Here is a 16,384-nt window from a genome sequence, read left to right as displayed (position 1 = left end):
TTCGAATACCGGGAACGGCGAAGAAAACGCCAAGCACATCTTTTACTGAAAGGGAAGGTATATCATTGGGGGCGTTGTCGTGACTGGACGTTGGCGAGTCTTGGCCTTATTTGCACTGCCTCAAACTCCTTGGCAGAAGGAAAAAATCTCACTGAGCAACGGATGGACAGACAGAGTGTAGAAGGTACCACGTTCACGTTTCGGATGGCATCGTGCATGATACCGATTTACTGGCATAGAGGCATCGACACTCCCGCGTCGTCGGGGTCGTAGTGGATAGTGGCATCACTCATCCTCATCCATGTCTCCAAGTGCTTGTGCTTGACCTTTGCGACTACTCCCCCCAGGCAAGGCTTACTTACTCCCCGGATGTTGCGAGTTGGGGTGTGTGTGTGTGTGTTGGAGAGAATGGATCGTGCTGCTGCAATCGGGATCAGAAGTGGCTGGTACCAATGTTTGGATGCCTCATCTGTATTAATTATCTGCAGGTGAGGACCTTGCGCACAGCTGCGACTTGCAATTGAAGACGACGACGACGGTTACGACGACGACGACGACGCGGCCGCCAGTGTCATCATCATGTCGACTGCGGCTTCTTCACCCACAGACGCTGTGAGTGCGGAGGATCTGAACCGCCTGCCCTTACAAAGGCGAGCGACGATTGGTGATCCTATGCAGGATAATCCGGCCATCACGCGGCAGAGGCGAAAGTCTTCGATTATTGCTTGCGACCGATGTCGAAGGCGGAAAATTCGATGTGATGGGAATCAGCCTTGTGCCACGTGTGCCCGGTTCGGAGTGCGATGTGCCAGACAAGAACAACGGCGAGAACGCAGTTGCAGGTATGTAAAGGCAGAGAAACGCATTGTTCAAACCTCTCCCGCTGACACAACTGGTCAGTAATGCTGAACACACTGATTTGGCAGACCGTGTCCGCGCGCTCGAGGCTGGGTTGGCCGCCGTCACAGCAGGCGAGCATATCAATCCCTCGCACAAGAGACCAGGTCCGCCATCTCTCCAGTTGAACACGAGCTTGCCCACCGACCTGTCTCCAGCCTTTTCGTATGCTGGGGGCATAGATCACATGTCCTTGAGCGACGAAATCTTGCCACAGAACGTGCCCACCATACACATCACAGGCCCGCATGGGGGCAGCAACACCGCTCCTCCATCAGCCCTGTCGCCCAGCCCAAGTCTGATTTCTGAGACATCGGGAGCTTCGTCGCCAGACCCGTTCTCTTCGGTCTCTGCATTCGACTTTGGCAACAGTAGCCTGTGCGCTTCCACCTTGATGCCAGCTGCAAATGGCTTCGTCCCTACGCCTCCACTCAATCAGTGGGCCGAAGTGTACAATCAGAACCTGCACACACCCACGTCTCCGGGAAGCCAGCACATCTCTCGTCGATCTTCCGTCTCGTCCTTCGGAGGCCTCGGCGAAGCCATATATGCCATGGACCTCCACAACTCCGACTGGAGCATGCAAGGCTCCTTTGCAGATTCCGACGCAAACGACTTTGACAACATGGGTTACATCCTATCCGATCCCATCCCATCAAAACCTCAAGCCGAAATACTCGCAGAAAAAGTCTTCAGCAATCGATGTCTCTTAATCGATCGACCGACTTTCCGCGTCTGTCTCGAAGCCATCTACATGCTCCCCGACCACACAAGTGACGCGCATCCCGCTGTCAACGACAAGTTATCCTCCTATACGAGTTTTTCCCTCCGCGTCGCTAGATGTCTGGTATTTCTCGTTCTGACCATCGGTCTACGTATGCAATCCTTCGAACAAAGCATCAGCAACAGTAACAGCATTGTGCAAGAGCAAAGTTGCTATCGTCTTGCAATGCGACAAATGGCTTCGTCGATAGATTTTTGGTCTGAAAATGGTACGAAAGAAGTCATGGCATTGCTAGGCGTACTTGCCGAAGTGTCTTCTTCTTCTACGCCGTAGGAGAATGAGAGCCTAGCTAGCTCTACTATCTTACTACTACTACCTGCTGTAGTAATTAATAGTCATGAAAGTCACGCGATACGTAGGTAAAGCACCTCGTGGGAAATTTGAAAAGATATATTCAACCCGTCCTCGTCGTCGCCGTGCCCGAAAGTGTAATCTACCTTATTATTGAAATGATCATTCCCTTGAATGTGAAAGAAAAAAATCATAGAAGAGAAAGACAAAATAAAATCTACTGCCTCAAGGTACGTAAGGTAGGTAAGCTGCAGGCTAGACTACCTCACTTCCAAATTTCATCTCAGGTAATGTACCTCTTTATTATTATTTTATGATTTACTTGTTTGTCTTTTTGGGGGCTCTTTTTTGAGTGGTTGTCTATCCATTGATTTGTTGATTTATTTTCTTGATTCCCGTCAGCTCCCAGTTAAGTCCTTATAAGAAGAAAAAACAGGCAGTCAAAAGAAATATTCGTCTAGTTCATCGAGATTTATTTACACTAACGTTACAAGCTTCTTTCTCTTGTTTCTTCTTTGTTTCTTCTTCCATTGGTTGATGTTATAGCGGAAAGTATTCACTATCCGGCGAGTGTAAAGAGCAAGATGGGAATACAGGCTGGGGATTAAGATTTCTCTTCTCTTCGCTTTCTGACTGACTAACGGACTTTATGAACAAACACTAATGTAGTAGTGGTAGGTAGCTATTGTAGCAGCTGCTTGCTTGCTTGCCTCTCTTTTTCTCTCTCATCTTCGCTATGCATTCCAACCCCCTGTAAACAACAATAACAAAAAGGCGCAAAGGTGGTATCTTCGCAGAAAAAAAAAACAAGCAACCCATAGCAAATGCTGGTGCTATAATGGCAAATGCTGCCCGCCGTGACGTCGTAATTCTCTATCCCGTGCTGTTGTCCTCACAGCGCCATGCTGTGCTAGTAACGCTGGTCTCATCACTTTTTCTCTTTTCAATAGGTGAAGGCCTCTTCCACAAAGTCCAGACTGGCATGTTCCACATGTTTACGACAAGCCGCCCGTACATCATCGGCCAGTGCACCAGGACCGCAGACTGTGACGGCCACCGAGCCTATTCGTTCGGGCAGCTCCTTCTCGATGACTGCGCTAGGTCGACATCGTCCTGGGAACATCTGCACTGATCCTGTGCTCGACACCACCTCGCCACGGTGTCTAGGCTTGGTAACGAAGAGCTGAATCTTCAATACGTCTCGCCTGTGTTCCATCCGTAAAATCCGGTCCATCCAGATTCGGACCCACTCGAGACACTCTGTGTTTGGTACTGACCACACGAGAAGTATCTTTCGCGTCGAACATGTGCCCGCTGCATATTGCGCCATAAGGTGGTGAATATATCCAATGCAATGGGTGATACCGATGCCACCTGCAAACAGGATGACGGTTCCGTACGATGAAAGCGACTCGTGTCCGCCGTAGGGGCCCTCTATAAGTCCCCAGGTCGTGATGGGCTGTCTGTCGTTGTTCACGAGTTTATCGTACAGACTTCGAGTCATGCCGTCTCGTGCTCGGATGACGAGTGATATCGTCGTGACCTTATCGTCTCCAGGAAGTGTGATATTACCATCTGCGGCCTTGTGGGTCACTTCTGCCGCGCTGGCCATCTCTGTCAGAGTGAGGTTCCTGGTATGGCTCGGGAGGCCGCCGACCATGCTATCTCGCGGCATCATGCTATGCCTTGCCATCATGCTGTTCCGCGCCATCATACTGTGTCGCACCTGGTCGCTGAAAACGCCCGTGGTCATTGGCGGAAGCTTCTCCATTTCAAATTCCATGCTCGGTGTGTGCTGTGGCCTGTTCTCCGCCCACGCCACGGAAAATGGATGACTGCCCAGCAACGCAATCGAGGGAAGATAAGCATGAACGTGAGCGCCTGGCCGCCACTTCCACGGTCTCGAAATCTGGTATGTGACACGACATGCTTCTGCGGGAAGCCACTCCACGGTGACTTTCGTCAAGCCTCGCTTCCGGGTCCAATTGTGGTACGCTATCCGGTAGAACCGTGCGAACAGCTCTGCACTCCAGAATGCAAGGCTGAGCTGCACATATGGCAGCATCGGGAGGTTTGCCTTGTCAAGATGAATGTAGATGCCGACAATGGCCAGAATCGCCAAAACGCGATGGGAGTTGATGAAGAACTCGTAAAATTGGTGTCTGATAGGGCCAGACGATGCCAGGACCATATATGTCAACACTGCGGTCGCCACCATGCCCCACATATAGCTGGTGGAAGTCCTCAAGGACAGCCCAATCTGGGGGCCCCCACCTGCGTCGTAAGCGTTTACTGCCCATGCAATCGTGTGCAGTATGCTCTCAAGCACCATCATACGCGCGGTCCACCGATGGAGAAGATTGAATGTATCGTATGGGACTCGTAAGAAGTAGATTGCGGGATTGTTCCGAAGCGCGAACAGAATGGTCGGTATCAAATTCAGTGCTGCCAGTACTCCTGTCCGGCCCCGAAACTCAGCAATCACGCTCGGTCTCGTCTGACTGTAATCCAGTGCTGCGCAATAGCCGGCATTGGAGACCAGGTATACGAATAGTAGGAAAGAGTGGAATCTCGAAGGTAGCGTGCCCATCGTAACCTGACTCCGCCATAACCTGAACTCTCTGTTATGCCGCACTTTCCAGAAGGGTGCATATAGCACATATCTCTTGATCCAAGGCCATGCTTTGGTATGGTTGTATTGAAAGTACCTCTGATCTCTTTCTCTTCCCATCGTAAACAGATGCCGCATGTGCTTGTGCCCCATTTGCACCCATCTGTACAGGAGCGTGCCTGCCAGCAACGCCATGAACGATATAACCAATACATTGGCCAGCAGGTAGTTGAGGTATTGATTGACTCCATTGAGGCCATGGGAGAAGGGAGCTGCGGCTGCGCTCAAATCCAGAGTGATGCCAAAGTCTTTCACGTCGCCGGATCCAGGTTGCGCAAAGGGTATGGCGTCTGGTAGTGGATCGGGGTCTCGAGTAGCCATGATGTGTCTGTCATCAGAGGCAGATGGTATCCCCAGCGCGCGACGGCCATGTATGGTGGTGGCGAGGTGGTGGAGGTGGTGTAGAGGATGCATCGCGGCCAGCGCGAGGTTAAGATTGCTAGTATCTCAGAGCTGAAAGGGGCCAATGCGGCGATCAACGATCGACGGTCTGGATCAAGATTGCTGATCAGCGAGATTATATGGACAAAGAAGAGCGGAGCACGTTGCGATTGCCGTCTCAATGCGTCGTGCGAGTGGGTCCGAGAAGGGCGTGGAGGGCGTTGAATGGCGCATTTGCTTGGAGAAGTGTCAGGAAGTCCAAGGCAGTCGATACTGGCTCAAGTCGCTCCTCGTCCGCTGTATGGAATGAGACTGGTGGAGGAGGTCACCGTGGTAGCCGCCGGGAAAAGAGTGCCGTGAATAAGGTAATGCTGCTCGTGGGAAGGCGAAAGCGACAGAGCCCCGCCGAAAAGAGAGGTCAACAATGCACGCCGAGGCTATGGTGCCATTGTCTGATCACTATTGTCGAACGAGGGGACAGGCGGGCAGACACGAGATACTGCGAAAAGGAGAGGTGGGCCTCGAGTGAAAGTGGTAGGTTAGGTGGGCGCCCGGTGTAATATCAGGTGAAGCGGCGTGGCTGCTAACGATCGTGGCTTGCTCTGGGAGTCTGGGCAAGACGAGACGAGCCAAGGCAGTGTCGCGGACACCGAGCTATGTACAGCGACGACGGACAGTGTCGAGAGAGATGTTGCCAGCAAGGTAGTCCCGGGCGGTACAGAGTCGTACAGCAGTCGTAACGGATTAAGTGAACGAGTGAGTGATCAAGGGCAATGAGAAGGCGGAGCTGGGCGCCTCTGGAAGACTGGAACTAAGCGACAGAACTAGACCTCATCATCTTCCGGCAGAACTGCGCCAATACCAATAAATAAAAGCCGTACATAGCAATGTCCGCGTCGAGACGAGACAAGACGAGGCGAGGGAGGAGGAAAGGAAGTGTCACCGTGCGCGAAAGACGGTGGTGGCCACGGAATCGATTGGCGATACGAGAAGCGCGGCTGAAACGGCGTCACTCGCTGTTCACAAATCGTCCCTTTTCGTCTTCGTGTCCGTGTTTCATCTATGTCATTGGTTGTAGCTTGGTCTTGTTCCTGGGACCTGCAGTAGCGAAAATGCTTCGTTTTCTTGGCCAAATCCGCCACCTACAGCATCCATTCTCGTACCTATTGGATGCACCACGTTCCACCAAGCGCCTATATAGATGAGGTCGCCTGATTGTATCGTGAGTGCTATCTATCCATAGGACCAGAGGTCACGCGCCCCGCCCAGCAGAAAGTCCGATCGTGAACGGAGGAGAGTACTATTTGGAAGGACATGTGAATGAATGAGATTCGGCCACGCCGTGGCGCCGCGACACCTACAGGCATGGCAATATTTAATTACTACTAATATCTTGTTTTTCCCGCGGAGGCAGCATGCTGCGACATCCGTCCTGTCAGCAGTGCATATAAGCACCGGAATAATACATTGGCGACAGCGATACTGATATTTGGGTGCCATGAAGAATGAGGCGAAAGTGAGATAATAATTGCCTTCCTCGGAATGACCAAATCTGGCAGACTGGCAGTCTCCCCAATCGCTTCGAGCCGGGATCGACATACATGTACCTGGGGTCGAGATTCTTGGAATTAATGGCCTGCCAGATGACGCTCCAGAAGCAGCCGGGTGTCATGGGAACTCAAAGGCAGACCACCACAACGGCGAAGAGGCCTGCGGACCATGCGAGAGACGCTCCGCAGACACTCAGGACGAGGCGTGTACCATCATAGGCAATTTTGGTGGAAAAGAATGGACGAGACGATGGACGTTTGTAGGAGGTAGTAAATTACCAGTGTACATACAGTGTTTGCGTTCTACAGTTGATCCCCGTCATTTCTGAGCCCACTGCCGGAGTGCCGGTCATCCCGCCCCCCGCCCAGCCCCCCCAACATGCTACAGGCTACAGCCAACCGCTTCCTGGAGGCACTGTAGACAACAACTCTCGAACATCGGTAATAGCATAGCAATGGATGCCGCATCGCCAATCGTGCGAGGAGAGTTCCTCTTCCGCGATGTGCTTCTGGTAGACTGCGGCGGCGACCTGAAACGTCACTCGAGGGCCACGGAGCAAGAGATCAAGACTCTTTTGACCGGCAAGAATGTCAAAGACCAAGTCGGGCATTGGTGGGAGGCGCAACTGATCCACTATGGCTTACAACGCAGCAAACAAAAGGACACTGCTAAAGTCAGGCTCCAGCAAGCACTTCAACTGGGCAAACTGAAGTTCCAGCCGCCTCATCTGGCTTCCATGGAAGCCCAGATGAAGAAGGAATATATCGCTGCTGTGAGAAAGGCCATGAAACCCAAACCAGATGCTGGTAAAGGCGCGAAACGTGCCAGAGAGGATGAGGCCAACTCGAGTGTGAAGAGGACAAAGATATCAGTGCGTGTAGGAGACGTACACGTCGATATTGATCACAGCGACGCTGCAACCACCAAAAAGCAGAAGACCACCAAAAGTGCAGCCTCGAAGTCGGGAAATATTGATCACAGCGAAGCTGCAACTACCAAAAAGCAAAAGGTCGCCAAGAGTGCAGCCTCGAAGCAGGTGGATATTGATCACAGTGACGCTGCATCTACCAAAAAGCAGAAGACAACCAAGAGTGCAGCCTCGAAACCGGGAAAATCTTCGACCCCTATAGATTCACCGGTGCCGAAAGGACGAGGAGTTGCGGCGAAGCCAAAGACTGCCAGAAAGCAAGCAGACGATGTGCCATTCTCGCCCGAGAATGTATTTCAAGATTCTGCGTCTAAGCCCAAGGCATCGACATCAATCAAGCCAAAACCAGGAATCAAAAAAGAACCGCGGCCTAAGCAGGAACCAGCTGCAGTCGAGTCATCGCCTCCTGTCAAGCACGAGGGCTACCTCTTCGATGCAGACGCAATGGACACCAGAGCCGACATTGCGCAAGAGAAATTGACAATAACTGGAGTATACGCCCTCCATTGCCCTCAGATAACAGAACAGCTGGAAGAACACAGCGACGACCTCCGTCTCTTCATGTGCGTCGACCAGGAGACTGGAGTCACCTGGGGAGGCTTTCAACTTGCGATGAAGTCGGGTGTGATCAGATTGGATGACATTGACATTAACCAGAGGTTGACTTTCGGATGGCGCGCACGGGATACCTGGAGGCGTGATCTGCGCTTTGGACAGAAGTGCTTTGGAGAGATTGAGTTCGATGGTGCTGGTGGTGTAAGGGGAACTTTCTACAACATGTTTGCGAAGATGGAGGGTGTCGGCGAAGAAGCATGCGAATTTGAGGGACATCGGCGAACTGGGCCACTGTGGTCTGGCAGACCTGCTCATAGCTACAAGCAAGAGTGGGACAATTTCCCCAAGATAGCTTACGGTCGATGAGACGATTTCATGTTTCTGGGCATAGTTCGAATTGGATGGAGGGGAGTGGCAAGTTGGATTACCTGGGGAATCGATGTTGGTACAACGACGGGAGAATCGTGGGGAATGCTCCGGACATCCCTGATCGGACCTTAATGTGGCTTATAGCCTTATACGAGGTCTCAGGCCTAGGTACCTAGTGACCATGGCTTCCGGTATAGAAGCATATGCATCGTGAAGAACACAATTGTCGCTGCCTCCATACGCTGAACTGAGCCGTGCCGATCACGCAGCGAGTTTATCCCGTGAAGAGCGTGACGGAACGGAATAGCGGCATAGAAGACACATATAGTCCGAGCCGAGTAGTATCAGTGACGTGATAGGGTACCTGAGGCGCTCAGGGTCTTGCTGGAAAGCTTTCGGTGGACAGAGTTAGGTAGAGTGTGCGCATGTCAAGAGTGTGCGACATGAGCATGGTTCTGGCGGGTCTGATCTGTCCCATCTTCTATTATTGCCACGTCCTACCTCCTACTGATCTACTCAGAGATAATAGCATAGAGCCTCCAGACACCCACACCACCTAAAACTACTCGGAGGAACTCTCCATCACGCTCGCTCACTCGCTCGCTCTCCGCGCCGCCGATCCGCCCGCCCAAAGAGACCCGACTCGCTTGTACGACGGGGAAGTGAATGGCTGTGTAGCCGCCGCTGCTCTTCACAGAACTGGCTGGGACGAAAACAACCACGACTACGAACACGACTACGACCACGACCACGACGGGGAGTGAACGCGGCTGCGGCAGTCGTGATATCGCGTGGTATAGTGGTGGTATGAAGATCCATCATGGCCGAGCAGCACAATCCGCAGTTGCAAGCGCAGTTGCGCCAGCTCGATAATGAGTTGGAAGAAGGGGACATTACGCAAAAGGGCTACGAAAAGCGGCGGACCATGATTCTCAGCCAATATCTCTCGCCCGCGCAGATGCAGGGCATGTCCAGCGATCGCACGATGAGCATGGCATCAGGCTACGGAGATGGTGCGACGCACAACAGGCAGACGAGTTATGGGAGCATACAGCCTTCCATCTATACCCAGGACTATAGTACCTACGGCCAGGATAATATGGCGTCTGGCCCGGTGCAGCGATTCCAGGAACAGCAGCTTGGTATGCCTCCCCGCTCGGGGCAACGGCAGCCTTCTGGTGGCCATGGAGGCAGTCTTGGGCTCGCACCTGGCAGTCGTCCCGAGAGTACTGGAAGTCGGTACAGTATGGGGTCGACCTCGGGAACCATGGTCAACTCGGATTATGCCTTCAATCCAAATGACTCCAACAACAACGCACAGCAGCAGCAGCCGTGGTCGCCGGACTCTGGCAGCCGCCTGAGCACCATGTTGGACTCGCAGCAAGGCTACTTTAGTGATTTCAACAGCAACCAGATGCAGAACGATGACCAGAGGATGAGCTATGGCGGGCCACAGCGTTATAGCATGGGCGAAGCATTCTCCCCTACAGCACTGATACCGCCACCCTTGATGGGTGACGAATTGCCAACAGCGCACATTCACCAGCTGCCACTCGAGCCAAGAGATGTACCTTTCGCCGTTTATGACCCCCATAATAGTAGTATTCCAATGTCCAAGTGGGATAATCTTGGAGTAGTGTTGAGACATAGAGGGAAGATGCAGGCACGGCAACCCGCATACTGGGTGCTGGATTCGAAAGGCAAGGAAACAGCATCTATCACGTGGGACAAAGTTGCTTCGAGGGCAGAGAAGGTTGCACAAGTCATAAGAGACAAGTCCAACCTGTATCGGGGGGACAGAGTGGCCTTGGTCTATCGAGACACGGAAGTGATTGAGTTTGCGATTGCATTACTGGGCTGCTTCATCGCAGGTGTTGTTGCGGTACCGATCAACAACGTCAACGACTATCAGAAGCTGTCACTGCTACTGACCACAACGCAAGCGCATCTTGCACTGACGACAGATAACAATTTGAAAGCTTTTGCTAGAGACATCTCAAATCAAAGATTGAAATGGCCCACTGGCGTGGAGTGGTGGAAGACCAATGAGTTTGGCTCCTATCACCCGAAGAAGAAAGATGGAGATACGCCTCTGCAAGTGCCGGACTTGGCCTACATCGAGTTCTCGAGAGCGCCTACTGGAGATCTGCGTGGTGTGGTGCTCTCGCACCGCACCATCATGCATCAAATGGCTTGCCTATCTGCGATCCTGTCGACAATACCTGCCACGCAAAACACTGATACATTTTCGTCCCATCTCAAAGCGTCAGATGGCACGTTTGTTGTGCCCCGTTCCGGAAAGCACGAGACGATCATGTCGTATCTCGATCCGCGAGAAAGCTGTGGGTTGATTCTGGGGGTGCTGCTAGGCGTCTACGGTGGACACACGACGGTCTGGTTCGAAAGCAAGACTGTCGATACACCTGGACTGTATGCGCATCTCATCTCGAAATACCGCGCGACTGTCATGGTAGCCGACTACCCAGGATTGAAACGTGCGGCCTATAATTATCAGCAAGATCCAATGGCGACGCGGAATTTCAAGAAGAACATGGAGCCCAATTTCGCGAGCGTCAAGATTTGTTTGATTGACAGTTTGACCGTCGATACAGAGTTCCACGAAATTCTGGCTGATCGATGGCTGAAGCCTATGCGCAATCCGCGTGCAAGAGAATTGGTGGCACCCATGCTTGCCTTGCCAGAACATGGCGGTATGATTATCTCGGTCCGAGACTGGCTGGGCGGCGAAGAGCGGATGGGCTGTCCCCTGACCATCCAACAAGACGAAGAAGTTGATAGCGATCAAGAACCTGGTAGCCCCGAAACCGCAAATGGCTACACGAGTCTGCTCGATGGCAGTACTGCGAGCAAGAAGAAGTCGCAGACAACAAGCCGCACGGAACTCAGTGAGGTACTTCTGGACAAGGAGAGTCTCAAAACCAATGAAGTTGTTATCATTGCGCTGGGAGAAGAGGCACGAAAACGGGTGAATGAGCCCGGTACTATTCGAGCTGGTGCATTTGGTTATCCCATTCCTGATGCGACTCTTGCTGTGGTCGACCCCGAGACAAATTTGCTATGTGCACCTTATATGGTAGGCGAGATATGGGTTGATTCGCCCTCGCTCTCGGGTGGATTCTGGGCACTGCCCAAACACACCGAGACCATCTTCCATGCGAGACCATATCGATTCGTGGAAGGCAGCCCGACGCCCGTGTTAGTGGAGCCTGAGTTTCTCAGGACGGGTCTACTGGGCTGCATCATCGAGGGCAAGGTATTTGTACTAGGACTCTACGAGGACCGCATACGACAGAGAGTAGAGTGGGTCGAGCACGGTGCGAATGAGGTCGAGCATCGCTACTTCTTTGTACAACATCTTGTGGCCAGCATCATGAAGACAGTGCCGAAGATTTACGACTGTTCTGCCTTTGACGCGCATGTCAACGGAGAGTATCTTCCAATCATCCTCATTGAGACGCAAGCTGCAAGTACAGCTCCAACGACGACTGGTGGGCCTCCGCGACAACTCGATATCCCCTTCCTAGACTCCCTCAGTGAGCGCGTCATGGAGGTTTTGTACCAGGAGCACCATCTGCGTGTATACTGCGTAATGATGACAGCACCAAGCACTCTGCCGCGAGTCATTAAGAATGGGCGAAGAGATATTGGTAACATGCTCTGCAGGAAGGAGTTTGACAATGGAAATCTCCCCTGTGTACATGTGAAGTTTGGTGTCGAACGTGCTGTGCAAAACCTGCCGCTCGGCGACGATCCTGGTGGCGGGATATGGTCCCCCATGGCTAGTCAAGCGCGACAGGATATGCTGGCCATGCACTCTGACAAGCAATATTCGGGAGTCGATCACCGAGAAGTAGTCATAGATGACCGGACGAGCACGCCGCTCAATCAATTCAGCAACATCCACGATCTCATGCAATGGAGGGTTTCTCGGCAATCCGAGGAGCTATCCTATTGCACTATCGATGGCAGGGGGAGAGAAGGCAAAGGTGTGAATTGGAAAAAGTTTGATCTCAAGGTCGCAGCTGTGGCGCTGTATCTGAAGAACAAGGTCAAAATTCAGCCCGGCGATCACCTCTTGCTCATGTATACGCACTCCGAGGATTTTGTGTATGCGGTGCATGCTTGTCTGTGTTTGGGTGCCGTCGCTGTGCCTATGGCGCCAATTGACAGCAACAGACTGAGTGAGGATGCTCCGGCGTTGCTGCACATGATTGCGGATTTCAGGATACGAGCCATTCTCACTAACAACGATGTCGAAAGTGTTCTCAAGCAAAAGACCGTGTCGCAACACCTGAAGCAGTCAGCACTCATCCTGAAGGTGAATCTGCCTCCATCCTACAACACGTCTAAGCCACCGAAGCAGTCGCATGGATGCAGAGAGCAAGGTCTGACGATACGTCCGGCATGGATCGCACCTGGATATCCTGCTGTGATATGGACGTACTGGACGCCCGACCAACGCCGTATTGCGGTGCAGCTCGGGCACAACACACTTATGGCGCTCTGCAAGGTGCAGAAGGAGACGTGTCAGATGACCTCTTCACGGCCTGTGCTTGCATGTGTCCGGAGCACGATGGGTATCGGGTTCCTCCACACGTGCATGATGGGAATCTTCCTGGCGACACCTACATACCTGGTCTCGCCTGTCGACTTTGCTGGTAATCCTAACATTCTCATGCAAACACTTGCGAGGTACAAGATCAAGGATACGTATGCCACCGCGCAAATGCTGGAGCATGCCATCGCTCATGGTGCCGGGAAGGGCATGAATCTCATGGAGCTCAAAAACCTGATGATAGCTACCGAGCAGCGCCCCAAGACAGACGTCTATTCGCGGGTTCGACAAGCTTTCGCTCCCGCTGCACTCGACAAAACGGCCATCAATACCATCTACAGCCACGTCCTCAACCCCATGGTCGCGAGCAGGAGCTACATGTGCATCGAACCTATTGAGTTATACCTGGAGCCGACTAGTCTGCGGAGAGGATTGATTGTGCCTGTGGATCCCGATCAGGAACCTTTTGCACTCCTGGTGCAAGATTCCGGCATGGTTCCTGTGAGCACTCAAATTAGCATCGTGAATCCCGAGACGAACCGGCTATGTCTGGTCGGTGAGTATGGCGAGATCTGGGTGCAGTCCGAGGCGAACGCGCATTCCTTCTACGGTAGCAAGGACGCTTTCGACGCGGAGCGGTTCAATGGCCATACTGTGGATGGTGACCCCGGCGTGCGATACGTCCGAACTGGTGATCTGGGCTTCCTGCACAGTGTGAGCAGACCGATTGGACCTGGTGGCAACATGGTCGAGATGCAGGTATTGTTTGTACTGGGCTCTATTGGCGAGACTTTCGAGGTCAACGGACTGCAGCATTTCCCGATGGATGTCGAGGGCAGTGTGGAGAGATGCCATCGTGCGATTGTGCGTGGAGGATGGTACGTGTGAACGGTGTCCCTGTCGATGTGACAAGTGTAATGGACTTTGCTGACTGCTTGGTAGCGCCATCTTTCAAGCTGGCTCTCTTTTGGTGCTCATTGCCGAAGTCAGGACGAGAGCCTTCCTCGCATCGCTGGTTCCCATCATTGTCAACACTGTGCTCAACGAGCATCAGCTGGTGCTTGACATTGTCGCATTCGTGGCGATGGGCGACTTTCCGCGATCACGACTGGGCGAAAAGCAACGTGGCAAGATCCTGGCCAGCTGGGTGAGCCGCAAGATGCGCACGATTGCACAATTCAGCATCCGCGATCCCGATGCCGAAGGGAGCATCGGCACGGTGGTGCCCGAAGACCACTTTGCTCGTCGCGGGAGTACACAGAGTGGCAACGCGCTCGGCGCAGCCAGTCTGCATCCGGGCGGGAGCTCACTGCGCAACGTACAGAGCGTGATTAACATGACGGAGCCGATTGCCGAGCAGGATGGACACTTGACGGTGCAAACGCAGGCACGATCGTTGTCGATGACAGACGTGAACACGACGGCGTACGAAGGAATGAACGACGAGACGCCCACGATGGAACATCAGCAGCAACCGCTGAATCTGAACACCACACTCGACTACTCGCCCGTGGGTCCGTACACGGCAGCATCCGAGTTGCCGGAGCACGGCCGATACGACGGGAGGGGGGGTGGTTATGATGATTCGCAGTATGCACGTGGTGGTGAGACGGAGTGGCAGACATCGGCGACGTATCAACCGGGCGACGGCGGCTATCCGGAATGGCCGTCGTCGGATCACCACGCCCACACGAATTACGACGACCACGACCACGACCACAACGCGGCAGAGGACGACAGTCCGGTGGAGATGCCGAAGCCACTGGGGACGCTCCGGGTGGCGAATGGTGGAGGAGGAACGAGTTCGCCTCTGAGTGAAGAGGGTTCAGACTGGGGCAAGGAAGCGCTAAAGGATTTGAATCTTGGAAAGTGAATCAGTGATGTTGTTGTTGTTGTTGATGATGATGATGATGCGCTCAGCGGTTTGGTTTTGGTGTTGTGTAGCGTAGCCTTTTTTTGCCTGCCTGCCTACATGTATCCACGTCGATTGTGACGTCTAGCATTTGTGACGTCTCGTCTCTCAGGTAGCATTTCTCGGCGTCTTGATTCTTTTTTTTTCATCAAAATTCATCAAAAATGAAGGAAAGAACGAAATCACGGGTAAGAGAGTAGTAAAAAAGAGTAAAAGAGAAGAGTAGAGAGGAGTAGAGCGCCAAGGGTAACATAAAGTAGTTGTAAGGTAGTATTTTCTCTCTTTTGCTCCCTCTTATCTCTCTCTGTATATAACTGATTTCTGTTCTTATCCCAACTGTCTCGCTTATTATCTAGCTGATTTTCTCTGTTTCATCTTCTGTTTCATCTTTTTATCTCTCTCTTGGCCTCTCTCTCTCTCCGCCCCTCTCCACTGACTGACTGACTGATCGAGTGACTACACTTTGCGGGGAAAAAAGCAAAAGCAAAAAAAAGTCATCATCATCATCATCTTCTTCTTGACATACACATCATGGATGGGGGGTCATGTGCTGGCATATCTTATGCATAAGACTTTCCTGTCGTTTTCTCTCTTCTCCTCTCCCCCACCCACCCTTTCACTGACCCACCCACCCACCCACTCATGCAAAAATCAGAAAAAAGACAACGCCTTTCGTCCATGCCGCTGTAAAAAAAAAGAAAAGGAAAAATAGAAAAAGAAAAGGAAAAGGAAAAGGAAAAAAAAGAAAAAAAAAAAAAAAAAACCTAATACGACGCCGCCGTCCGTCCCTTTGCATAAAACCAATACTCGGCCGCATACTCGACCTCAAAGGTAGCAGCCTGTCCCACACACGTCTTGGGAGCAGCACCTCCGACAGTATTAATCCGATAGACTTCTTGAAAGGCACAATCGGTATCATTCGTCTTACTCGCAAGTTTCAACCACGGCACGGAGCCCTTGAGGGCATCCTTGGGGGCATCGGAACTGTGAGTTTTCTGGAAAGCGCCTTGGGAGTAATCGGTCTGCCAGGTATCGTCGCCTTCGCCTTCCGTGTCGAGGTTGAAGTAGGCGGTGGTGAGATCGGTGAAGTAGTGATGACCGGAGATTTTCAAGAAATCGTTGACGGGGATGGTGATGGGGACTTTGACGTGTTGGTCTTGGTAGGCCCAGCCGGCGAGGCTCCAGGCGAGGGAAGGAGACACGGCGGTCAGGCAGGTGGCGTTGACGAGAGTGGCAACTGCTCCTGCTGCAGCGGGGACGGCGGTGGCGTTGGAGAGGTCACAGGTGTAATTCTGGGTGCCGCGTCCGACGGCGATGTGGTAGAGGGAGAAGCCGGGCGAGACGGGAGGAAGAGGTTTGGGGGCTATTTTCATCGCATGATCAGTATCAAGTGTGCATCCGAAAGTCCTTATGTGAAGAACATACCTTGTGGCATCTCAATGGAAGAAGTATCACATTTACACTGCTCA

General features: G+C 52.5%; 6 protein-coding genes across 6 annotated transcripts; 4 read left to right on the top strand and 2 right to left on the bottom strand.

The window, feature by feature from the left end:
- The first annotated feature begins 364 nt into the window (after nt 1-364).
- On the top strand, nt 365-2,080 carry SEPMUDRAFT_147149 (uncharacterized protein). Its single transcript, XM_016904115.1, has 2 exons — nt 365-842; nt 901-2,080. Exons 1-2 carry the CDS (start codon nt 580-582, stop codon nt 1,952-1,954), a joined length of 1,317 nt encoding a protein of 438 aa, XP_016763339.1. The 5' UTR covers nt 365-579; the 3' UTR covers nt 1,955-2,080.
- Nucleotides 2,081-2,571: 491 nt separating this feature from the next.
- On the bottom strand, nt 2,572-5,792 carry SEPMUDRAFT_147148 (Ferric_reduct-domain-containing protein). Its single transcript, XM_016904114.1, has one exon. The coding sequence runs from the start codon at nt 5,055-5,057 to the stop codon at nt 2,916-2,918; it is 2,142 nt and encodes a 713-aa protein (XP_016763338.1). The 5' UTR covers nt 5,058-5,792; the 3' UTR covers nt 2,572-2,915.
- A 551-nt stretch (nt 5,793-6,343) lies between these two features.
- Nucleotides 6,344-6,826, top strand: SEPMUDRAFT_147147 (uncharacterized protein). The gene has a single exon (XM_016904113.1). It carries the CDS (start codon nt 6,626-6,628, stop codon nt 6,791-6,793), a length of 168 nt encoding a protein of 55 aa, XP_016763337.1. The 5' UTR covers nt 6,344-6,625; the 3' UTR covers nt 6,794-6,826.
- Nucleotides 6,827-6,966: 140 nt separating this feature from the next.
- SEPMUDRAFT_147146 (uncharacterized protein) lies at nt 6,967-8,601 on the top strand. Its single transcript, XM_016904112.1, has one exon. It carries the CDS (start codon nt 7,030-7,032, stop codon nt 8,422-8,424), a length of 1,395 nt encoding a protein of 464 aa, XP_016763336.1. The 5' UTR covers nt 6,967-7,029; the 3' UTR covers nt 8,425-8,601.
- Nucleotides 8,602-8,999: 398 nt separating this feature from the next.
- On the top strand, nt 9,000-15,048 carry SEPMUDRAFT_147145 (acetyl-CoA synthetase-like protein). Its single transcript, XM_016904111.1, has 2 exons — nt 9,000-13,881; nt 13,946-15,048. Exons 1-2 carry the CDS (start codon nt 9,248-9,250, stop codon nt 14,874-14,876), a joined length of 5,565 nt encoding a protein of 1,854 aa, XP_016763335.1. The 5' UTR covers nt 9,000-9,247; the 3' UTR covers nt 14,877-15,048.
- A 631-nt stretch (nt 15,049-15,679) lies between these two features.
- SEPMUDRAFT_39080 (uncharacterized protein) lies at nt 15,680-16,288 on the bottom strand (the record flags this gene model as incomplete). Its single annotated transcript, XM_016908730.1, has 1 exon — nt 15,680-16,288. The coding sequence occupies one exon, from the start codon at nt 16,286-16,288 to the stop codon at nt 15,680-15,682; it is 609 nt and encodes a 202-aa protein (XP_016763334.1).
- Nucleotides 16,289-16,384: the final 96 nt, after the last annotated feature.

Source organism: Sphaerulina musiva (genome assembly GCF_000320565.1).
Source record: "Sphaerulina musiva SO2202 unplaced genomic scaffold SEPMUscaffold_2, whole genome shotgun sequence".
Classification (NCBI taxonomy): domain Eukaryota; kingdom Fungi; phylum Ascomycota; class Dothideomycetes; order Mycosphaerellales; family Mycosphaerellaceae; genus Sphaerulina; species Sphaerulina musiva.
The sequence above is the reverse complement of the archived record's forward strand: the minus strand, read 5'-3'. Positions and strand labels throughout refer to the sequence as shown.